The sequence below is a fragment of the Nicotiana tabacum genome, chromosome 14 (genome assembly GCF_000715075.1).
Source record: "Nicotiana tabacum cultivar K326 chromosome 14, ASM71507v2, whole genome shotgun sequence".
Taxonomy (NCBI): Eukaryota; Viridiplantae; Streptophyta; class Magnoliopsida; order Solanales; family Solanaceae; genus Nicotiana; species Nicotiana tabacum.
Window position 1 is genome coordinate 873984 of NC_134093.1, and position 25182 is coordinate 899165.

At 37.3% G+C, this 25182-nt stretch overlaps 2 protein-coding genes across 3 annotated transcripts; one reads left to right on the top strand and one right to left on the bottom strand.

Annotated features, from left to right (window-relative positions):
• The first annotated feature begins 1769 nt into the window (after positions 1-1769).
• Positions 1770-4066, top strand: LOC107824403 (uncharacterized). Of its 2 annotated transcripts, XM_016651149.2 has the most exons (4): positions 1770-1916; positions 2536-2667; positions 3142-3264; positions 3510-4066. In XM_016651149.2, exons 1-4 carry the CDS (start codon positions 1820-1822, stop codon positions 3791-3793), a joined length of 636 nt encoding a protein of 211 aa, XP_016506635.2. In that variant the 5' UTR covers positions 1770-1819; the 3' UTR covers positions 3794-4066. The 2 variants fall into 2 exon arrangements, with proteins under 2 accessions (XP_016506635.2, XP_075086447.1); XM_075230346.1 differs by lacking the exon at positions 3142-3264.
• A 639-nt stretch (positions 4067-4705) lies between these two features.
• Positions 4706-7634, bottom strand: LOC107811947 (nicotine N-demethylase CYP82E4-like). Its single transcript, XM_075230347.1, has 3 exons — positions 6622-7634; positions 5533-5789; positions 4706-5225 (listed from the first exon to the last, which is right to left on the bottom strand). Exons 1-3 carry the CDS (start codon positions 7561-7563, stop codon positions 4856-4858), a joined length of 1569 nt encoding a protein of 522 aa, XP_075086448.1. The 5' UTR covers positions 7564-7634; the 3' UTR covers positions 4706-4855.
• Positions 7635-25182: the final 17548 nt, after the last annotated feature.

Sequence of the window (25182 nt, forward strand, 5' to 3'; positions counted from 1 at the left end):
TTGGGTGAAATTTAAAAATAGTCAGATTTACAACTGATAATTAAAAAATAGCCACAGTTTCAAAAATAATCGAAATTTAGCCACTTTTCATGTAAAGATAAAAATCTGAAAAAAAATACTGTTCAAAATCCGAAAATATTCCAGCATAATATGCTGGAGTTCGAATTTTTTACATATGAACTTCCAGTATAATATCCTAGAATTTTATAATGTGCTGGAGTTCCAACATAATATGCTGGAAGTTCATACACAGGTGTTCCAACGTCCAGTATATTATGTTGGAACTTTCCGTGTGCTGGAGTTCAACATAATATGCTGGAAGTTTATGCACAGGAATTCTATAATCCGGTATATTATGCTGAAATTTTTGTGTTGCAGCAAAATAATGGCTATTTTTCAATGACTTTGCAAACGCTGACTATTTTTCAATTACCAGTCCGAAAACTGGCTAGCCCGTGCTATTTTCTCGCAATTTTTGGCTTTAACTTGCAAATTCTTTTAAGGGATCTTTACAGAAATTACGAAGTAAAATTCATAATTACAATAACTCAAAGTACTATTTCATTTTAAAAATATATCAGCAAAATCTTCACATAATATATACAACCTCCAGCAAAACCAACAAAATTAGAGATTTTGGAGATCTCAATTTTTTATAGTTAAAGATTTTTACATGTGAAAAATTCTAAATCTAGAAAAAAATTGTTTAATGCCCCAAAATAATAATTTATTTATTTATTTTTAACATAATATTCTCTTGAAGCATATCCTTGTTTTGATCAACCAAGGCTGCTAATGTGCATACCTCAGTGGTTGACTTCTATAGTGAAATCATCTATAACAGAACATTTTTGACTTTTTTTTTCACGTAAGAGTTTATGAACAGGGCTCTCAATTGCTGACTTCTTACGAGTGATGTCCTAATTTGGGTATTAAATAATGAAAAAGAATTTTTTTTTAAGACAAAAAAATGGTATGCTAATATTCTGGAAGTAGCTAGCTTTGCTACCTTGTACAAAAAAAAAAGGAACAAGATATTTGTCAATCAAAAAAATAAAAAAATGTACGTCAACTTTTTAAAGTGATAGTGACGAAAACTTCAGCTTACAAATTACTATAGCGTTTGGACATAGATCTTGTTGGAAATTGAAAAAATAAGTTTTTGAAGATGAGATGAAAAATGATTTTTGAAAGTTGAAATTATATTTGGATATGCATTTTACTTGAAAAGGATTTGAAGTTTTGTGAGTAAAAAATTTCAAAAACTACTATAGAGTTGGTTCTAGGATTTGAAGAATTTGTTTTCAAAATCTGCCAAAAATGGTAAAAATTTATAAACAAACAGATATTTAAAAATAAAATTTGAAAAAAAACCCCCAATTTTTGTGGCCAAACGGGAGCTAACGATTTTGCATCTCAAGAAGTCATAAAATTAAAATAAATTTCAAATAAAAGTAAATATTTAAATTTTATTAAAAAGTTTAAAGCGTCTTAATAAAGTTTGATTTTAGACCACCAATTTTATTTAGCTGCCCTGGTTGTGATAGTACCAGACCAAGTCAGACCAAATAGTAGCTATACTCGAAAAAAACTTGCTTTGATAAGATTTTGAAAATATTAGAAAGTATCCAAAATCCTCAACAGCCAACTCATTTGCATAGGTAGGCAAAGAAGAGAAAATATTGAAAACATTAGGCTTCATTTAATGAAATATTTGGTTCTTTCTCCATTAAGGTAATATTACTACTACTCCTCTTTTGCTATAAAAGGTGGGTTTGATAGCAAATCTTTACTCACTTCTTTTTGTTACACAAAAAAAATGAAGCTCAAAACTTGTATTCTCCCTTTGTTTTTCGTTCTTCTTCTCATCTCCTATTCTGTAATTGCTACTGAAACATCCAAAGATGAAAAGAAGGGTATAGACTAACTTTTCATATTCCTATTATTATGATATAGGGGTTTGTCCGTACACATGTTTTAGATATTTACCTCATTTTTCTTTCGCATGAACAAATATAATTAGTATCTTACTTCTTCTATATAATTCTCATTTTCCCTTTACTAGTTACTAGCATAAATTGTAAGATCTTTATTCACTTGAAAAATATAGTTAAAAAGAGTTTCTTATTATGTGAACCCGATATAGTTACGCCCTTACTTAAAATGCAAGTTATAATAGCACTTTTGACTGAACTAGGTGCCTAAGTAAAAGGGCAGAGATATGATAAGCTTTTACTATATATATATATATATATATATATATATATATATATATATATATATATATATATATATATATATATATACACACACACACACACACACACACACACACACACACACACACACACACACACACACATAAGAAGAGCAATAAGCTATTTACAATTTTACTATTGGTGGATGTTGTCAAAATTAGAAACTAGTGTTTTTTCAATGAAAATGTTCAATTCGCAAAGTTCATCTAAATTAGTGTATATTACTAATTTTCGCATATAAAGCGTTCATGAATTATAAAATTTATCATTATTGCAGCTAATGAAGTGAAAGAAACAACCAAAAAGGAGGAGCCAAAGGAAACGGATCAGTACGGAGGCCGAGGCCGTTGTAGATATGGCTGCTGTGGTGGTTGGGGACGCTATGGCTGTCGTAGGTGTTGTGCGTCAGGTAAGGATTTAATTTATATACACCGATAATATAAGTTTTTTATATTAATATTATTTAACCTGTTATAGCAGGTAATTAATTATTTTTATGCATGACATGTAATTAATCATTTTAGTTTCTCCGGTTATCAAACAATATAATTATAAAGAATTATCTTTAACGGTCTAATTTTAACTTTTGTAATTGTAATATTTTAGATTTCAGTCCATAATCTTTTGATGGAGCTATTAAAGAGGGACAACTTAATTAGTTACACAAATAACGATTGAATTCACTGTTTATTTTTCCTAGCCGGTATTTATCAAATTATACACTGATATAGCTGTATAGTTATACATGTAATATTATTAAGGCGCCGGCTATTTAGGTTAATTCTTCTTCTTTCATCTCTTCAAATTACGAGCAGAGTTTACAATCCATGCTAGTTTCAGAATTATAAACTTCAATATTCGATTTCCCTTATCCGTATTGCAGCTAATGAAGTGGAAGAAACAAACAACGAGGAGTCAAAGGAAACGGACCAGTACGGAGGCCGCTGTCGATACGGCTGCTGCGGGGGTTACGGCCACTATGGTTGCCGGAGATGTTGCACACCTCGTAAATTTCATACTTGAGGCCTTTTAAAAGAATTACTGTAGTACATTTAATAATGTGCAAATCTTAGTTGATAATTTAAAGTAGAGTCTTAACTTCTATACGTAAAAGAATGTTTAGACAATTTAGGGTCGATAAAAATATAAGTACAATGTAACTGTACTTGGAACTAGTTATCTAAAAGGTCAAATAGTAACATGTTACGACATTTTAAATTATATTAATTGTGTAAAAATTATACTTTGCAGAAGATGCTGTAGTTGCGGAAAAAGATGATAACGTAGTGGCTGGTAACAGAGATGACGGTTATGGTTACGGCTACGGTGGACAAGGTCGTTACGGCTATGGTTGGGGAGGCGGCGGCTATGGAGGACGTGGCGGTGGCAGCTGGGGAGGCCGTGGTGGTGGCGGCGGATGGGGCGGTGGCGGCTGCCGATATGGTTGCTGTGGGCACAGTAGATATGGAGGCTGTAGGTGTTGTTACTCAGATGCAGAAGCAAAAGCCTTAGATGAAAATGAAGTCCAGCCTTAAAAGGTTTTCAAGACTATGTTGGAATGAAAGAAGAAGCATCCATGTAGTTAATGTTATATAGTATATAGGCAATAAATAAAATAAAATAAATATGAGAGTTTATGTATGAATAATATGGATGCATATATGGGGGTTTTAATGTATGTTTCTTTCACTACTTTTGCCTTAATTAGGGTTAGATCCCTAATGGCATTGTGATTGAGAACTCAAGTTTGCAGTGATATTGTAAATTTGAACTACCGTAAATGTGACTTAATTTCGTTTGTTTAGTTACATGTTTACCTATTATATTCATTGGGTTGATTTGCTTTTCCTTTACATTCGAATTTCATTATACAAAATCAAAGATATATGAGTAATTGAAACATACAAGCATAAGATTAATTATTGATGCAAACTTAATTAATTACTTGCTCCTAAGCAATATTTGGATAAAAGTACGTAACCTTCCGTCTTATTTGGCTCCCCCCTCCTTTTTCGTGTGGGGTAGGGGGTGGGGGGCTTTTTAGTTCCTTTTCTTGGATCATCATATACTCCTACAAATAACTACTGATAAACGTCCATAAATAGAAAAGGGATATCGGTAAATTAGAAACTAGGCGATAAATACCTGCTACAACATATTTTACACACTGATAAATACTACAAAATTTATTGATTATATAAGTGCATATGAGTTAAACTCTTATGTGGAAGTCTAAGTTTTCACAACCGTATGAATGGTAGCGTAAAAGGTCATAAGCTTTACTTTGAAATTGAAAAAGGAGGTTTGAATAAATAATAAAAATATTGAAAAAGGAAAAGAATTAAAATTAAACTTGAACAAGAACTTCATGAAGAGGTTAGGCCATAGAGGTCTGAGCTCATCTTATGACTTCTGCCCTAGAAACACTTATTGGAGAATCAAACTTCTTATTATTCATGGAATACAATCACGTATAAGTAAAGTAGATGAATAACCATATGTGAAACAATCTTAACCAAAATGAAATATCTTAATTTTAAAGGACAAATCAGACCGACAAAGAGTTGAATATTAGTAAATTATAACAACAAAACATCTTAATATTGATAAAGCATAGTAGGTAGGCGAGGTGTAATTAACACTTCAATAGGATTCTTCTTAGGTGAAGTTATGCCTACGCCTTCTTTCATATCCAAAGGCTCATTTGATGGAGTGTTAAAATTGAAACCCTGGATCAAATGAGCAATTGAAAGGTATTCCACTTGCAATGCGTAAGTCATTGCGGGACAAGCTCGTCTCCCCGTCCCAAAAGGGATCAACTCGTAGTGCTGCCCGCGATAGTCAATTTTAGCATGAGTTGTCAAAAATCTTTCTGGATCGAATTTATTAGGATCTAACCACATTTTCGGATCTCGTTGTAGTTTCATAACATTTGGAAGTAGTACAGTCCCCTTAGGAATGTGGTACCTGTCGGATTCAATATTATCAGGTGTCATATTGAAGCTAACAAAATAAAACTTGGACAACGATAAACAAGTCAACAAAAATAACAGTGATGTAATAGGACAATATTGTGGATGTTGTTATGAATAAGCAGGAAGAATAAGCGCAAAACCTTTTACTTCCAAAAAATAATTAGTCGAATATAAAAAAGATTGAGAATTTATTTTAGAAAAAGTAAGAATTAATTATGATAAATATTTTATCTTTCCTTCAAGAAAAGTAAAATTCAAATATGATAAAAAAATCAGGACAAAACTCTAACAGTACGTACCCGTTGACAACACAATCTTCCACAGATTCGTGTGGTACTGACAAAGGTGCAGGTGGATATAATCGTAATGCTTCCTTAACAATTGCTTGGAGGTACACCAAATTTTTGATATCACTCTCTTCTACCCATCTGTCTTTACCAACAATGGTGTCAATCTCTTCTTGTGCTTTCTTCATCTCAAGCTTATTGTTTATCAATAACGCCATTACCCACTTTATGTGAAGAGCAAGCGTCTCTGTTGCGTCCAAGACCAATGACTATATATATGGACAAATTAGAGAACATTTAAAAAGAATACGAATAAGAAATTCAAATATGAAAATCCATGATTATTAAAATCCTAGTATACGATCTTTTAGGGAAGAGTTTAACTTTATATTTGCACTATCAACTTATCTATATTTATTATAGGAAGTAATATGCCTTATTTTTAAGATTATAAATTCCATATTTTATGAAGGTTTACTTGTAGATATTCTTTGGGTGACTTCATGGTGTGATATTTTTTACGGTATATATATAGTATATAACTTACACTTTAAAAAAACAAATTAAAAATAATGGAATACATGTATTTTTTAATCCATTAAGATTTTTTTAATTTTTTTATTTTTATATCTATGGATCTGTTAATTTCAACATTTCTATTCCACCTTTAATTAACGACATGCCCTTATACAAAGTAGCGTTGTTTGTTTTGAATCTTATGAATATTAGATACGAGTACTTTGGTCAGTTATAGGTCAAAAAGACTTATATTTACAACTGTTAAACTCCGCTCAATCAACCATCGTCTCATTTATATGATAATCGGTCATCATTTGAATATTTATTATTATTGAAAAGAAAAAGAGTAACATGCCCTCACATCTATACATTAGTCATTAGATCATTTAAGTTTTGAATACCATACTATAGCAAGTAATTTATCATTTATTGTAGGTTACGGATGAATGCTTTATATAAATAATTTGTATATCATCGGTAAGTAGTACCTAAACTCTAAAAAGTAAGATTAAGAGCTTATATATTTATTTTTAAAAAAATTACCTACGACAACATATTAAAATACACTTAGAGATAACTTACAAATATTGTTGCTTTGATGGATGTGCTAGGAGAGTAAGTATCACCAAGATGTTCATTGCTTGTTTTTGAAAGCATAGAATCAATGAAATCTTGTTCATTTTCATCCAAAACTTCGTTATTACTTTCTCTCTTCTTAATGTGTTCATCTAACCAACCTTGAAAAACTGTATCAATGTCCTTGATAGTTTCTTTCACAACCTTAACATTACCACTAAAATCCACCCACTTAAACAACGGAATAGGAAAAATATCATATAGCTCAAATTCCATGGCAATAACCATAAACTTTTGAAAAGCTATTTTGAGTATTTCTCCATGTCCATTATTATAACTCTTCCCAGCAATCATTTTCAAAATTATGTCGAACGACAACTTATCTATCCAATCAGTAAGATTTATCGTTGAATCACAATGATCATATAGTTCTTTAACATTTTCTTGAACTATAGAAAACCTAATATGTTTGAATTTTTCGAGTCGATTGACTGAGAGAACTTCTTGATTGACTAGCTTTCGAATTTTTCTCCAATAAGGTCCATATTTGGCAATAAAAAGCATGGCATTGTTATAGCAAAGGTGATCACCGTATAGTAAAGCGGGGCGATTAGAGAAACGGATATCGTTGGTGGTGAAACATTCTTTAATGGCGTCATAACTACTCACCACTAAAAAACGGCGAAACCCTAGTTTGTAAGTGAATACTGGACCATGTTTATCAGCTAAATCTCCGAGTTTTTGAGCTAAAGTACGGTCGTGATCGGCGTCGTTTTTGAAATAAAAAAGATGGCCGATCACTGGCCATCCTCCTGGGATTTCTGGGGCTAGGGTTTTTGAGGATTTCCTAAAGTTCCATAGTAAATAGAATACAAATGCAAGGGTTACAAGTCCTGCTATTATGGCTTCTAAGGGAGAAAGAAGAAGAAGAGGAAGATGATGATACATTATATATTAGGAATTTTCAAGAGTACTAGGGAGTACTAGGGGTATGAGATTTAGTATTTCTCAAGAGTACTATGTACAAGATTAAATATCAAGCAACATTTTCTTTTATAGTGATATTTTACAAATACTATATTCCCACTTGGTTTTGTTCCAAGTATTGACAGTTGGTTATAATTTCATTCCCAACGATGCAAGCAACATCTTCTTTTACATATAGTGATGCTATTCAAATACTTTATAAAAAAGTACAGTGAACTAAACTTCCGTTATACGTGGGGTTCGGAGAAGGGTCGGATCACAAAAATCTATTGTAAGAAATCTTACCCTGCATTTCTGTAAGAGTCTGGTTCCACGGCTCGAACTCGTGACCTCCCGATCACATAATAACAATTTTACTAGTTATGCCAAGACTCGATCGCCTTCAAATACTTTATTAATTGTCAGAGAAATACAGTTTCCTTAGTAGGTTGTGCAAGAGTTTTCAAAGGAGTTCATAATTCTTGGGTCACTTCACATGCCTCAAAAGATTTTGGTTGGAAGCTCATATTCTTTCACATTAATTGCCACTTGGTTTTGTTAATCTAAGTCTAAGGGTTGACAACTGGTATTTATTTCATTAATAAAATAGCAGCAACGAAAACAACATCTTCTTTTATATATGGTGATGCTAGCAAATACCCTATTGCCACTTGGTATTGTTAATCTAAGGGTTGACAATCAGTATTATTTCGTTCACAACAATCACAAAAAGTGATATTTTGGTTGTTTTCACGTAAATTAAGAAATTCACCTTTTAATATTAATTAGTAATGAAGTTGATCATATTAACTTTTACTATCTCTTCACATAAACACTCCTAATACATATTTCAAGAATAATGTAGGAAAAAAATAATTAATTCTTGAAATCTGGAAAAATCAGATATTTTGGACCACAAAAAAATGGCAAAAAAATCACTTATTGTATACCGGAGGGAGTAATGTATTATTATGCTATGAGATTTTATTTTATTAAATGTATTGCAATAAATATTTAAGAGATACCGGTGCATAATTTATAAAACAATTACGTAATAAATATGCCATCCTCATGCGCAAGCGAATGATGGAGTAAATGAATAGATCATATATATCTCTCATTGACCTTAATTAGTCTTCTTTTGATAATAGTCCCTCTAATAATTCGTCTTCTTTTTGTATTAATAATTCCAGCATATTTACATCCAATAGGAAATTATCTACCTTGGAAGAGAGGGAATATTCCATAGTACCTTCTTTCTTTCTAATTGTGTAAATATTTACACAATTAAACTCTTTTATAACGCAATAAATGATATATGGACCAAGTTAGATGAGTAACTCTCATAATATCTTTAATAATTGTTGCAATTTGTGATTGTATATACCTGCCAAATTCGTCGCGCCACATTCACTATCATGAAAAGGACAATAATTGTTGCAATTTGTGATTATAATATAGTCATTATACTCGCGACTTGGCTATTTGGAACATTTTGTCCTCCAATTATATACTTAATTACTTCTTCTTCTGCCCAATAAAAATAGCAAAGTTCAATGTATGAGAGAATCTAATTTTCAACATTAGTTCAAACATCAATTTTTCATTCTTTTTGAAAATAAATTTTACAGATGTACTAGAAGCTTCAGACTTTACATATGTATAGAAGCAAACATCAAGAAAAATAAATACTTTTTGGTTACTCAAAGGTACCCCTGTGATATGATATTCGACCAGGTGAGAATTGTTATACTTCAAAATACTTAGTTACAATTAATTAATTGCTTTCTGTCGGCTGAAATATATCATTATACTGTGCATAATATCTTAATTAGCTGAAAATTATGCTGGATGGACCTTTTTAAATCATTGTTTATGTTTTGATTTTATTAAGAAAAGTTTCGAGAAAATAATTCCACGTCACAATTTTAAAACATACTCGTTAGAATTTTGAAGCACATGCTAGAATTTTAGAGCACCAAAATTCTAACGATCACCAGAATTTTGAAGTACCAGAAATTATGACAATTACCCGAATTTTTCAGCATTATGGCTAAAAATTCTGGTGATTTGTGATAAAATCCCGAAAATTTACAAATCCTGATGATCACCATAACTACTGCGTGCTTTAAAATTTTGGTGATCGAGGAAAATCTTGACGAACGAACTTTCAAATTCTAGCATGAGGCTTTTTTTTCCTCAAACTTCTGTTACTGGGGTAAAAAAATCAATAATAACACTGAGGTATTGTAACGACCCGACTTGTCGTTTTAAGAATTAACGCTCCGTTCAGTGATTTAAGGTCTCGGGCAGCTTCGTAATATGTATTATGACCCGCGGGTATGGTCGAGTTTGATTTTCCGAAGATTGAATTAAATTGAAAGAACAATTCTTATTTAGAAGCTTAAATGGAAAGAGTTGACAAGAGAGTTGACTTTTGAGCAAACGATCTCAGAATGGAATTTTGATGATGTCAATAGTTTCGTATGGTGATTTCGGAATTAGACGTATGTTCGTATTTGGATTTGGAAGTCCGTAAGGCAATTCAACGCATTTTGCCGAAAGTTGAAAAATAGAAGATTTTGAAAAGTTCGACTAAAGGTGAAATTTTTTATAACGAGGTCGAATTTCGATTTCGAAAATTGAAATAGCTCCATTATGTAATTTATGACTTGTGTGCAAAATTTGAAGTCATTCCGGATTGATTTGATACGTTTCGGCGCAAAATATAGAAGTTGGAAGGTTTAAAAACTCATAATTCGATTCGATGCGCAATTCGTAAGTTCGACGTTATTTGACGTGGTTTGAAGCCTCGACTAAGTCCGTATTATATTTTGGGACGTGTTGGTATATTTGGTTAAAGTCCCGAGGGCCTCGGGTGGATTCCGGAAGGTTAACAGAGCAAATTGGACTTGAAGGAAGCTGCTGGAAAATGGCAGCAACTATTGGAATTGTACCAGCGGAATTATGGGCACAGGTGCGACCATCGCAGAAGTGAGAGGAAGCTCGCAGAAGCGAGTGAAAGGGAGCTGGGTAAGGCAGATGGAAAAGGCCGTAGAAGCGGCAATTTGTGCGCAGAAGGGCAAGCGCAGATGCGCCTGGACATCGTAGAATCGGCCATCGCAGAAACGCAAGGTGCGATGCTTCACCTGGCACTGGTCTTCACAGAAGCGAGTTTTGGCTCGCAAAAGCGGCTCCGCAGATGCGGCGACTCGTCCGCAGGTGCGAAACTGGACAAAATCATTAAGGACCAAAATTGGTCATTTTGCCATTTTCGATTGGAATATTTTGGAGCTCGAATTTGGGCGATTCTAGAGGGATTTTTCACAAGCTTGGTTGGGGTAAGTGTTCTATATCCTAATGTATTTATATTTCATGAATCTATGATTATATTCATCGTTTAATTCGGATTTTAATGGAAGAAATCAAGATTTTGGCAAAATCTTCCAAAAAAGAAAATTTAAGATTTAGAGGTCGAGTTGTTATCGTAATTTGATAAAATTGGTAGGTTGAACTCATATCGGAATAGGTGTTCGGATTTCATGAACATTATGTCGAGTTCCGAAAGGCGGGCGCCGCGTTGACCTTTTGGAATAAATTTTTAAGTCGATGTATTATTATCCGGAATTTGTTTCCGATGAGTTTTAATAAAGTTGTACAATTAATTTGGATAGATTTGAGCTGTCCGGAGGTCAATTCAAGCAAGAAGATGATTTTGGAATATCGACATAACTTCAAAAATATAGGTATCTTGCCTAACCTTGAGTGGGGGAATTACCCCTTAGGCATCGAGTCTTATGTGCCATTTGTGAAATGTGAAAAGCCGTGTACGCGAGGTGACGAGTACGTACTCAGGCTTATATGTGCAAATTTTATTGGGTTAAGTCTTAGGCATTATTGTGTAGTAAATTGGATAATTATTGGCATTTATTAAATCATCTATTTGCCATGCCTCAATACTTGTTTGTTGAATTTGTTTTTATATGATAATTTGATGTGATTGTTACTTGAATATTTATGTAAATTCCGTGAGTTTGGTGATTTGATATTTCCTGAAAATAATTATATTATGGATTTTTCATCTGTAAATAATTAATGAAATAAGTTTAAACCGAGGCGTTATATAATTATCAAGAATTTGGATTAATGAAGGTGTCGCCCTATACTGAGTATTTTCCATCTCTGTTATTATTTTGAGGTGTTATACACATTGTGTGGAGCCTTGCACTATTTGTTGTGAAATTAATTAATTTTGTTATATCTTTGAAATTGGTTGTGGCCATTGGGAAAATTGTGATATGAATTGATTTTGTTATGTTGTCGTGATAATATTTCGTGTAAATTATTATGTTATTTGAGTTATTATTTTGAGGATATAAGGGTGGCATTTCACTATTGATATTATGTGGGCATAAGGGTGGCATTTCACTGTTGTTATATGTGTTGGGATATTATCTGGGTGGAGCAATAAGTGCAGCTATAAGAGAGATAAGGGTGGCTATTTCCAGGGATGATATGTGATGATGTGGGGTTATTGCGTTGGTAATTTTCATATGATGTTGTGATTTTTATTGTGTTTATTTTTATACCTTGTGCAATTTGTCTTGTTATTGGTAAATTGATAATAGTCTGATCTATGTTGAAATTGAGAGCCTGTGGTTATTATCAGGCGGATTATGAAATGAAATGTGGGCACGAGATGCCGTGAGTAAATAATGATGATATTGGCACGTGAACTGTCCGTGCAGTTGTGATATGAAATGTGGGCACAGAGTGCCGTGAGTAAATAATAATGATATTGGCACGTGAATTATCCGTGCAGTTGTGATATGAAATGTGGGCACGAGGTGCCGTGGTTAAATGATGATGATATATGACACGTGAGTTGTCCGTGCTGTTTTGATAGAGAAATTGGCATGAGGTGCCGTGGAAATATAAAAGAGGGCTGAGACCTGTAATTTATGATTTTGAAATGCTGTGTCACATGGTGACTTTTATTCGGAAGAAATTTATTTGAATGAATTTTATTTGAAAAATATTTATGTTACAACCCAAATTCGCGTACCTTAGATCATGCCGTAAGTTAGTCGACGTAAATCCGAGAAGAGTTTATTTTTGAGATGATAAGAAGTTAAATCCTATTGGTCTTAAACGATACAAGGGTGTATAAGAGTGGTTAACAAGTATTAGAAGTTAAACGAATCAAGGATGTTGTAACCCGTATTTTCTGGCAAAACTAGAGGTGCTTAATTGTCCCAAGAGGTCATGTTTAAATGTATTTTAATCATATAATATTCGTATCATAAGTCTTGAAGTCAAGCGAGTTATGAAACAAAAGCCGACAAACATTTTTAATTTTACTTAAACTTTAGGTCAAATGTTACTGCGTTTTTCTCTCAATGTACTTGAAATTACAGAGTGCTCTACCCACCAAATTGAAGATCTGTGAGTCTAGTTTTCAACTCATTAAACCGTTCGTCGATACGATCTCAGAATAGAGAGATATTCGTGTTTTTACGAGACTGTGCCAAACAGCTCTCTATAGGGCCCACATAGGCGGTTTAAGACATATGGATATATTTAAGATGCCTCAACCCTGTTTTAAGTCATTATTTTTCAGTATATTCAGACCTTAGAACCCTAAAAACATTCTCTCAAGGTTCTCTCATGATCCAAGACCCAAACAAAGGACAAACAACACAAATCAAGTGTCGGAAATCCCGTGGCGATAGTAAGTTTCTTGTTCTTGTTGTGGGAGGTTGTTTTAAGTGTTTATGTTCTGTAAATACTCCCTCAAGTTTTTAATATCAACCCTAGGTGATTTCAAGTCTTCTAAAGTAATTCTAGTGCCGAAAAATCCGAATTGATTGCTAGTTTCGCTTCCTTGTTCTTGTGGCAGCATTGAAGGGATATTTCGTGGACAATTAAGGTAAAATTGTAGTTTTTCTTTCCGTTTAAAGGTAAGAAACCTCTTACTCTACATGTATTTAAGATTATCCAAGTTGCGGCTAAGTCGTTGAAGCTAGAACTTGTGAAATATATATCGAAAGGCTTGGTAGTAATGTTGTTGGTTAGTGGACTGTTTTGGGAGGCTCAATATGATTATTGTTGATATTGTTTGGGATGTTTGATGATTTTATTGACTTATGGGAAGTCATATAAATAGGGTAGGTGCTGTTCGTTTCATCGTAAAATAGGTTGCTTGCGGTCGATACATAATAGTTACGACGCTTAAACGATAACGATAGTGTCATTTCTCTTATTGTAGACTAAGGAGTAGTGAATTTGCATAGCTTGAGGTTGGTAAGTATATACAAGGTATGTGAGGCTATCCCCTTCATTCTTTTGCATGATTTCGATTGTACATAATTTAATGAATGAGCTTTCAAGGATACTCTACTCTTAGAAGCTAGCAGTACTTACATTGTTGCCCTTCTTATGGAACGATTGATGTGGATGTTACTTCTCTTATTCTTATATTATCAATGTTGTTGGTACTTCCTGATTCTTATAAGATTCTTGATGAAGAGTTAATCCTAATAACATGTACGGAAGATACCGACCTTACGTCACTCTGAAAGGTTCTAAATGTGATTCCAATGAGTCCAACACGCATCATATATATGTATCTATTTTACTCTTCCGAGCCGCGCTATAGTCGGCTGGGTACGACACCTATTATGCAACCACTGATCATTTAGGTTTTACCAATCTCCACGTGGCTGGGTATGATTCTACCGAGCCTTATGATGGCTGGGTACATTTTACCGAGCCTATTACGGCCGGGTATGATATGATGATGATGATGATGCCCACAAAGGCATATGTTTTAAAAGTTATGTATATATATATGTATGTATCATGCATTTCATGTCAGTATCCCTCAGAGGTACCCAGATGTCACAGGTTGTATATTCTCTATCCCTGTTTACATTACTGCTCTTACTTATGCTTTCCTGCCTTACATACTCAGTACTTTATTCGTACTGATGTCCATTTTATTTGTGAATGTTGCATGTCGTGCTGCAGGTCCTGATAGATGGGTAGACACAGCTCCCCCACCACAGTAGGCTGCCGAGTTCAGCGGTTATTGGCGAGATCCCTTCTCCGGACTTGTCATGGTCTTGGTATGCATTTTTGTTATAGACATTATGGGTATGTCGGGGCCCTGTTCTGGCAATGTTGCAGCACTTACATTCCTTTAGAGGCTCATAGATAGGTGTCGACTCATGTATGGTTTGGAATGCCTTGTCGGCGGAATTTTGTTGTATAGTCTTTCATGGTAGCGTGGTAGCTCGTACCTTATATATAGTTTTTTGACAGTCTTGTCGTCCCATGTTATGTATGTTAATGTCATTATCTTTCATTGTTGGATGTTCATGATCCATGTCTACCATTTATATTGATCTCGTTGGCCCTTAAAGATATTAAGGAAGTTTAGATAAAATGTACGTTGGTGGTTGGCAAGTATGGCCCGGGTGCTAGTCCTGACCCTCCAGTTGGGTAGTGGCAAACTTGATATCAGAGCAGGTCTGTCCTAGGGGTTGTCTATGAGTCGTGTCTAGTAGAGTCTTGATTATGGATGTGTAGTACGCCACATTTATAATCAGGAGGCTACATGACATCTAGGGTTGTTACCTTCTTCCTGAATCTAGTTCGTGCGTAGAGTTGAGTCGTAAGTGTTTATATATAATATTCACCTTGTTTTCTTTCAGCGATGCCTTCGACTAGAAAGCAAGCAATTAGTAAATGGCTTGATACATCTGCGGAAGAGGGTACCGGTCAGGTGCCTCCAGCCAGAGCAGGCCAAAGTGAGGCTAAGAGTGAGATGTCGTCTCATACCTCTCCGTCTCCTCCAGAGGATATTAGGAGGCACCCAGTACCTCCAGTTCCTCCGTCTGGCACTACAGACCGCGATATGCACAGTGCAGTGCAGTTGTTGACTAGCTTGGTAGATGCTCAGGCTCAGAGGCAGAATACCGGTGCTGCTGATAAACCGGTTAGTTAGAGAGTTCATGATTTTATTAATCTAGACCCTCCAGTGTTTACTGGATCAGACCCCAAGGAGGACCCTCAGACGTTTATTGATCAGGTTCATCGCACATTGCGGGTTATGCATGCTAGTGATACAGAGGCAGTAGAGTTGGCTTCTAATTGGTTACAGGATTTAGCAGTTTTATGGTATGATAGTTGGGAGAGATCTAGGGGTCCGAACACTCCTCCAACTGTGTGGAAGGAATTTTCTGAGGCCTTTCTTCGTCACAACTTTCCAGTTGAGATATAACGAGCTAGAGCTAATAAGTTCTTGAACCTTCGACAAGGTAATATGAGTGTACGAGAGTATAGTATACAGTTTGATTCTTTAGCAAGGTATGCTCCCCATATGGTGGCCGAAATGAGCGATAGGGTGCACTTATTCGTGAACAGGTTGGGAACACATAAGATAAATGAGTGCACGACAGCCTCATTGGTAGAGGGCATGGATATTTCGTGTATTCAGGCTTATGCCCAAACCCTAGAAGATCGTAAGTGCCAGCAAAGGGCAGATAAGGAGCAGGATAGGGGCCAGCATAAAAGGGCGAGATTTGCAGGGTATTCTGATGTCTTTAGAGGCAGTATCAGGCCCCAGTCTTTGAGGAGTTCGACGCCACCTGTAGCTAGTGCTCCTCCACAGTTTCAGAGGCCTCGGTATGATCGATTTACCTATTATGGTTCAGGTCAGAGTTCGAGGGCATCTGACTCACAATATCATAGGGATACTAGTCAGACGAGACCCCCAACACCTAGTTGTGATCAGTGCAGCAAGGCCCACTTTGGACTGTGCTGTTAAGGTTATGATGCGTGCTATTCTTGCGGACAGCCTGGCCATATGATGCGGGATTGTCCTAACAGAGGAGGTGGTGGTATGGCTCAGCCGACTGGATCTGTGTCTGGTTCTTCCTTATCAGCTTGACCTCTAGCATAGGAATTTCAACAATCGGCAGGTCGTAGTAGAGGTAGAGATGCAGTTCTGAGTTTGAGTGGTGGTCAAAATCGAACATATGCTCTAGTAGGTCGACAGGATCTCGAGTCGTCTCCAGATGTTGTTACATGTATATTGTCTGTGTTTTCTTATGATGTATATGCGCTGATTGATCCGGGATCTACATTAGCATATGTTTCACCCTTTGTGGATAATAAGTTTGGCGTTGATCCTGAATTGATAAGTAAACCACTTGAGGTATCTACTCCGATAGGAGATTCTGTGATTGCTAGAAGGGTATATAGAGGTTGCACTATGATGATTTGTAGTTGTCAGACCTCGACAAATTTATTTGAGTTAGAAATGGTTAATTTCGATGTGATAATAGGAATGGACTGGTTGGCCTCATGATATGCAAATGTTGACTGTCATACGAGAAGATGGTTAGGTTTCAATTTCCTAGTGAACCCGTCATTGAATGGAAGGGGAACATTGCTACGCCAAAAGGTAGGTTTATTTCCTATCTTAAGGCAAGGATGATTATCTCAAAAGGTTACATTTATCTTCTTGTTCGCGTTAGGGATGCGTAGGCGTAGCCGCCTACTCTACAATCAATCCCCGTGGTCAATGAATTTCCAGATGTTTTCCCAGATGAACTCCCAGGCCTTCCTCCTTAAAGGGAGATTGAGTTTAGCATTGATGTGTTTCCTGACACTCAACCGATCTCTATCCCTCCATATAGGATGGCCCCGATAGAGTTGCGAGAGTTGAAGGCGCAGTTGAAGGACTTGCTGGATAAGGGTTTCATTAGGCCTAGCACTTCACCTTGGGGTGCGCCAGTCTTGTTCGTGCGGAAGAAATATGGGTAGTTAAGGATGTGTATCGATTATCTACATTTGAATAAGTTTACTATAACGAACAAGTATCCACTTCCAAGGATTGATGACCTGTTTGACCAACTCCAGGGTGCCAAGTATTTCTCCAAGATTGACTTACGTTCAGGGTATCATCAAGTGAGGGTTAAGGAGAAGGATATCCCAAAGACAGACTTCCGGACAAGATACAGACACTTTGAGTTCTTGGTGATGCCATTCGGGCTAACAAATGCCCCTGCAGCTTTTATGGATCTTATGAATAGTATATTCAGGCCCTATTTTGATGTGTTCATGATCGTATTTATTGATGACATTCTGGTGTATTCTCGTTCGGAGACGGAACATGTGGGCCACTTGCGAATAGTATTATAGACCCTTCAGGATCATAAGTTATATGCTAAGCTCTCCAAATGTGAATTCTGGCTGAACTCAGTAGCATTCCTTGGCCATGTGATACATGACGAGGGTATTAGTGTTGACACTCAGAAGATCAATGCAGTGAAGAATTGGTCGAGACCTACAACACTGTTAGAAGTCCGCAGCTTCCTAGGGCTAACAAGATATTATAGGCAGGTTGTAGAAGGGTTTTCCTCTATATCAACACCATTGACTAAATTAACACAGAAAGCTACCAAGTTCCAGTGGTCTAACTTTTGTGAACGTAGTTTTCAGGAGCTAAAGAATCGATTGACATCCGTGCCAGTGCTCACTCTCCTAGAAGGAACAAAAGGTTATGTGGTATATAGTGATGCCTCAGGTATAGGTTTGGGGTGCGTATTGATGCAACGTGGGAAGGTGATTGCTTATGCATCAAGACAATTGAAGAAACATGAAAAGAATTACCCAACTCATGATTTGGAATTGGATGCAGTAATATATTCTTTGAAGATATGGTGGCACTACTTATACGACATCCATGTTGACATCTACACAGATCACAAGAGTTTACAATACATCTTCAAGCAGAAGGAGTTGAATTTGAGGCAGCGTAGGTGGCTTGAATTACTGAAAGACTACGACGTCGAGATATTGTACCATCCCGGTAAAGCCAATGTTGTGGAAGACACTCTCAGCCGTAAGTCAATGGGAATCTTAATACACATTGAGGCAGGTAGACAAAGGTTGACCAAAGAGCTTCACCAGCTAGCCAATATGAGAATCAGATTGTTAGACTCTGATGACGTAGGTGTTACTGTACAAAATACAACAGAATCATCTTTGGTAGCCGAGGTAAAAGTACGACAATATAAAGATCCTACCTTAGTAAGATTGAGAGAGGGCATTTAGCATTGTAAGATTACTGCTTTCGAGATCGTAGGAGATGGGGCACTGAGATACCAAGGCCGATTATGTGTGCCTAGTATGGTAGGGTTGCGAGAGAAGATTATGATTGAGATTCCTCAGTCCCGATATTCTATCTATCCCGGCTCGACAAAGATGTATCGTGACGTTAAGGAGCAGTATTGGTGGGATAATATGAAGAAATCTATTGCAGAATTTGTAGCCAGTGTCCTAATTGTCAACAAGTAAAGATCGAGCATCAGACATCCGGTGGATTGATTCGGAATATAGAGATTTTGACCTGGAAATGAGAGGTGATTAATATGGACTTCATTATTGGATTACCTCGCTCTTATCATAAGTTTGACTCCATTTGGGTGATAGTTGATTGACTTACAAAATCTGCGCATTTTCTGCCAGTTAAGACAACTTTTACGGCTGAATATTATGTGAAGTTGTATATCAAGGAGATTGTTAGGCTTCATGGTGTGCTGGTATTTATTATATCAGACCAAGGAGCTCAGTTTACGGCTAATTTTTGGAGGTCTTTTCAGAAGTGTTTAGGCACACAAGTGAATCTCAGCACTGCATTCCATCCACAGACTGAAGGACATGCTGGGCGTACCATTCAGACGCTTGAAGATATGCTACGAGCATATGTTCTAGATTTCAAGGGGAATTGGGATGACCATCTGGCACTTATAGAATTCGCCTACAATAATAGCTACCATTCCAATATTAAAATGGCCCCGTATGAGGAACTGTACGGGAGGATATGTAGATCACTAGTTGGATGGATCGAAGTCGGTGAGATAGAATTATATGGGACGGATTTGATTCACCAAGCCATTGAGAAGGTGAAAGTGATACAAGAGCGACCAAGGACTGCACAAAGCTGACAAAAGTCTTATTCCGATGTCCGACGTCGTGATCTGGAATTTGAGATTGGTGATTGGGTTTTCCTGAAGATCTCGCCGATGAAGGGTGTTATACATTTTGGGAAGAAGGGTAAGCTGAGTCCGCGGTATATTGGGCCGCACAAAATTCTTCGATGAATTGGACAGTTTGCTTATGAGTTAGAATTTCCATTCGAATTGGAATTTGTCTTCCATGTATCTATGTTGAGGAAATGTATTGGAGACCCTTCACGGGTCGTCCCTATCAAAGATGTATAAGTTACAGAGGATATATCATATGAATAAGTGCCATTGGCTATATTAGATCGACAAGTCCGCAAGCTGAGCACAAAGGATGTAGCTTCCGTCAAAGTATTGTGGAGGAACACGAATACAAAATAAATGACATGGGAAGAAGAAGAGGAGATGAAGTCTAAATACCCTTACCTGTTCCAGATTGAAGATAACAAGTATGTCGGGGGAAATCATGACGCATTAGAAGGTGAAACGGCTCTATGAGGTAAGCAATAGCTTGTGAATACTCTTTTTTAATACAAAATGGTGATATGTAGATAATGTACATATCCATAATGCTTTGTATAGTCTTGAAAGGCCATAGGTTGGGTTTAACTACTTGCAAGTTTGGCTAGTGTCCATTTTATAGGGGAAACTCAGCCGGAAATTTTCGTCGGAATCCACGATGAGTTAGACTCCACTTAAACCCTTACATTCAAGGACGAATGTTCCTAAGTGGGGGAGGGTGTTACAACCTAAATTCGCGTACCTTAGATCACGCCATAAGTTAGTCGACGTAAATCCGAGAAGAGATTATCTTTTAGATGATAAGAAGTTAATCCTATTGGTCTTAAACGATACAAGGGTGTATAAGAGTAGTTAACAAGTATTAGAAGTTAAACGAATCAAGGATGTTGTAACCCGTATTTTCGGGTAAACTAGAGGTGCTTAATTGTCCAAAGGGGTTATATTTTAATGTATTTTAATCATATAATATCCGTATCATAAGCCTTGAAGTTAAGCGAGTTATGAAACAAAAGTCGACAAAAGTTGTCGCAACTTACGTTTATAATTTTACTTAAACTTTAGGTCAAATGTTACTACGTTTTTGTCCCAATGTACTTGGAATTATGGGGTGATATACCAACAAAATTGAAGATCTATGAATCTAGTTTCCAACACATTAAACCGTTCGTCGATACGATCTTAGAATAGAGAGATATTCTCGTTTTTGCGAGACTGCGCGAAGCAGTTTTCTATGGGTCCCACATTGGCAGTTTAAGAGATATGGATATATATAAGATGCCTCAACCCCGTTTTAAGTCATTATTTTTCAGTATATTCAGATATTAGAACCCTAAAAACACTCTCTCAAGGTTCTCTCATGATCCAAGACCCAAACAAAGGGCAAACAATACAAATCAAGTGTCAGGAATCCCGTGGCGCTAGTAAGTTTCTTGTTCTTCTTGTTGTTGCTTATTTTTGTGTTGTTACAGCTAGCGTGAGAGGTTGTTTTAAGTGTTTTATGTTCTGTAAATACTCCCTCAAGTTTTTAATATCAACCCTAGGTGATTTCAAGTCTTCTAAAGTAATTCTAGTGCCAAACAAACCCGAATTGATTGCTAGTTTCGCTTCCTTGTTCTTGTGGCAACATTGTAGGGATATTTCGTGGACAATTATGGTCAAATTGGAGTTGTTCTTTCCATTTAAAGGTAATGAACCTTTTACTCTACATGTATTTAAGATTATCCAAGTTGCAGCTAAGTCGTTGAAGATAAAATTTGTGAAATATATATCGAAAGGCTTGGTAGTTATGTTGTTGGTTGGTGGACTGTTTTTGTAACGACCCGGCCGGTCATTTTGAGAATTAGAGACATGATCCCCTAATATATGCTTTCCTTACATTTGTTTATGCTTTTGGGACTTTCCGGAGTGATTGGCTATAGAATTCGGGGAGTTTTGGGACACTTAGTCCCTAGTTGTAAGTTTAAGCCTTAGAAATTGGATCGTAGTCGGAACTGTATGAAGACGGATCCGGAATGGAATTCTGCCAACTCTATTAGATCTGTTGAGTGATTTTGAGCTTAGGAGCGCGTCCAGAATGTGTTTTGGAGGTCTGTAGTAGATTTAGGATTGAATTGGCGAAAGTTAGTTTTTTCGTCTATTTGGGCCGATAGTGAAAATTTTGATATCAAGCTCGTAATGGAATTCCGAAAGTGGTTGTAGGTTCGTAGTGTCATTTGTGACCTGTGTGTAAAATTTGAGGTCATTCAGACTAGATTTGATGTGTTTTGGCGTCGTTTGTAGAATTTGGAAAATTCTAAATTCCTAGGCTTGAATCCGTGCTTAATTCATGATTTTGGTGTTGTTCGATGTGGTTTGAAGGCTCGAATAAGTTCGTATGGTGTTATAGAATTGGTTGGTAGGTTTGGTTGAGGTCCCAGGGGCTTCGGGTATGTTTCGTATGCTTAACGGAATGGAATTGGATTTGGGAAAATTTGGTGCCTTTGTTGGTTTTGGTGTTTCGCACCTGCGGAAGGGAGGCCGCAGATGCGGAGGGAGTGTGCAGATGAGGAACTGGTGATGGAGCGCAGGTGCGCATGGGAAGCTCGCAGATGCAGAAATGGGCTTGTCAAGTTAGGATCGTAGGTGCGGCTGGTTGTCCGCAGAAGCGGCCCAGGGGTCGCAGGTGCGGACCCAGCCCAAGTAAGTGGACTTCGCACCTGAGAGGGATTTGTATGCAGGTGCGTGACCGTAGGTGCGGTCCTAGGTCCGCATGTGCGGATATCGCTGGGATGAAGAGGTAGATTCGAGGGTTCATTCCTCATTTTTCACCAATTCGAATTTTAGCTCAGGAGAAGGCGATTTTGTTAGGGTTTTGAAGAGGAAATCAGTGGGTAACACTTCTTAACTCTAATTCGAGTATATTTAATTAATCTATTGTTGTTTTCCCTCGTCTAATTAAGGAATTTGAGGGTAGAAGTTCAGAAATGGGGGAAAAGGTTCCCCAATTGAAAATATGAGATTTGAATGAGAATTTGACGTTGGATTTAGATGATTTTTGTTTGAGTGAACTCGTGAGTGAATGTGTGTTCATAATTTGTAATTTTTACCCGATTTTGAGATGTGGGCCCGGGGAGACGTTTTGGGCATTTTTCCTAATTTCACGTTTTAGCTTCGAATTAATTAGTTAAATTAGTTACTTGTAGTTATATTTATATTATACAATTAATTTGAATAGATTCGAGCCATTTGGAGTCGAATACTCGTGGCAAGAACGTGATATCAAGTTGATTTGAGCGGTCGAGGTAAATGGCTTGCCTAACCTTGTGTTGGGGACTTTCCCCGTAGGATGTTTGATATTAATTGATGTGTGGGCGCCGTGTACGTGAGGTGACGAGTATGTACACGGGCTATTATTGCAAAAATCCTATTTTTCTTTTCTAAATCATAAACTGTTTTCCCTTATTAAATTGCACTAATACGTTTAATTGTTTAGCTTAGATTAGAGAAGCATGCTTACGTATTTTAACTGCCTATTTGACATTCTGTGCGCCATTCTTAGTTAAGTCCCTACTTTCCTTATCTGTGTTCAGTGTAAACTGTATAACTTGATGCCATACCTGTCATTTCATCTTGCGTTGCATATTTATTTTGGGATTACGGATGTATTCCGGGAGATCCCCCTGTCTTGCATATTTAAATTGGGACTACGGACGTATTCCGGGAGATCCCCCTGTCTTGCATATTTATTTTGAGACTACATACGTATTCGGGGAGATCCCCCAACACTATATATTTACTTTGGGACTACGAACGTATTCTAGGAGATCCCCCTGTACTGCATATTCATTCGAAACTACGGGACGATGTCCCGGGAGATTTCATATTATGTTTACCTTTTTCTGAGCCGAGGGCTCCCTTTACTGTTAAAGTTTCGATAATTTCTTTAACTGTGTTACCGTAAACTTTACTTATATCTTTTACTGTTTAATTTATTATATTTACTCCGGTAGGGCCTTGACCTGACCTCGTCAGCATGAGACCAGGGTAGCTGTTTCTGAGGCAGAGCAACTCAGACTTGAGAGGTACAAGAAGTACCACCCACCTACTTTCAGCGGACTAGCTTCAGATGATGCTTTGGGTTTTCTTGAGGAGTGTCATCAAATTCTCCGTACTATGGGCATTGTGGAGACGAGTGGGTTTCTTTCACCTCTTTCCAGCTGAGGGGAGCGACATATCAGTGGTGGCATGCCTATGAGCTGAGTAGTCCGGATGAGGCAGCCTCACTCACTTAGACTCAATTTTCAGAGATTTTCTTGCGTGAGTATGTTCTCAGAGCCTCAGGGACTCTTGGCGCACAGAGTTTGAAAAGCTGCGTTAGGGTGCTATGACTGTGTCGGAGTATGCAGTCAGTTTCAGTGAGTTAGCTCGACATGCACCGACTTTGGTTGCCACAGTCAGAGAGAGGGTTCGTCGCTTCATAAAGGGACTCTAACCCAGTACTCGGACCAGTATGGCCGGAGAGTTGGTGATGGATATCACTTATCCGCATACAGTGAGTATTGCCAGGAGGGTAGAGGGCATGTTTGCTTGGAACAGAGACGAGAGGGAGGCCAAGAGGTCTCGAGAGACTAGTCATTACTCAGGAGCTCGTGCACCGGCAACACGCTATTGTTGGGGTTTTGTGAGTCACCCTGTTCATTCAGCTCTTCCTGCAGCCAGCGGTGTTCCAGCTCTTCCTAGACCTCAGAAGCCCTATTATGCACCGCCAATATCTAGTATGCCTCCTGCTCGAGGTGCTATTACTGGCCAGTCCAGCAGGTTAGGTCCGAGTCAGTCTCAGCTGCCGCGTCCTACAAGGGTTTGTTTTGAGTGTGGTGACACTCGTCACATGGTTAGAGATTGCCCAAAGCCAGGAGGGGTTCACCTTCACAGACTTATCAGCCTCCACGTGCTCCACCAAGTCCTCCGGCCATTCTTCCAGCCCTAGCTGCCACCCCACTTCCTCAGCCAGCTCGAGGTGGAGGTCGGGGAGGTCGAGGTTGCCCTAGAAGGGGAGGTTAGGCCAGGTACTATACCCTTCCAGCCCATTCAGAGGCTGTTGCTTCAGATTCAGTCATCACAGGTATCGTCCCTGTCTGTCATAGGGATGCATCAGTATTATTTGACCCAGGCTCTACGTATTCATATGTGTCTTCTTATTTTGCTCCACATTTGGGGATATCTCGGGATTCTTTGAGATCCCTTGTTTATGTATCTACTCCCATGGGAGATTCTCTCGTTGTGGACCGCGTATATAGATCGTGTTTGATTGCTCTTAGTGGTTTTGAGACCATAGCCGATTTGTTATTACTCAATATAGTAGATTTTGATGTTATCTTGGGCATGGATTGGTTGTCGCCCTATTATGCTATCCTTGATTGTCACACTAAGACTGTGATGCTGGCTATGCCAGGCTTGCCGAGATTAGAGTGGAGAGGTACATTAAAGTATACTTCCCGCAGGGTCATTTCATTTCTTAAGGCTCATCGAATGGTTGAGAAGGGGCGTGATGCGTATTTGACCTATG

Coding starts and splice junctions, on each gene's coding strand:
- LOC107824403 (XM_016651149.2), top strand. CDS start 1,820: ATGAAGCTCAAAACTTGTATTCTCCCTTTGTTTTTCGTTCTTCTTCTC. Junction 2,668..3,141: donor TCGTAGGTGTTGTGCGTCAG/GTAAGGATTTAA, acceptor TCCGTATTGCAG/CTAATGAAGTGGAAGAAACA. Junction 3,265..3,509: donor CCGGAGATGTTGCACACCTC/GTAAATTTCATA, acceptor TATACTTTGCAG/AAGATGCTGTAGTTGCGGAA.
- LOC107811947 (XM_075230347.1), bottom strand. CDS start 7,563: ATGTATCATCATCTTCCTCTTCTTCTTCTTTCTCCCTTAGAAGCCATA. Junction 5,790..6,621: donor CCATCAAAGCAACAATATTT/GTAAGTTATCTC, acceptor CCATATATATAG/TCATTGGTCTTGGACGCAAC. Junction 5,226..5,532: donor GAAGATTGTGTTGTCAACGG/GTACGTACTGTT, acceptor TGAATCCGACAG/GTACCACATTCCTAAGGGGA.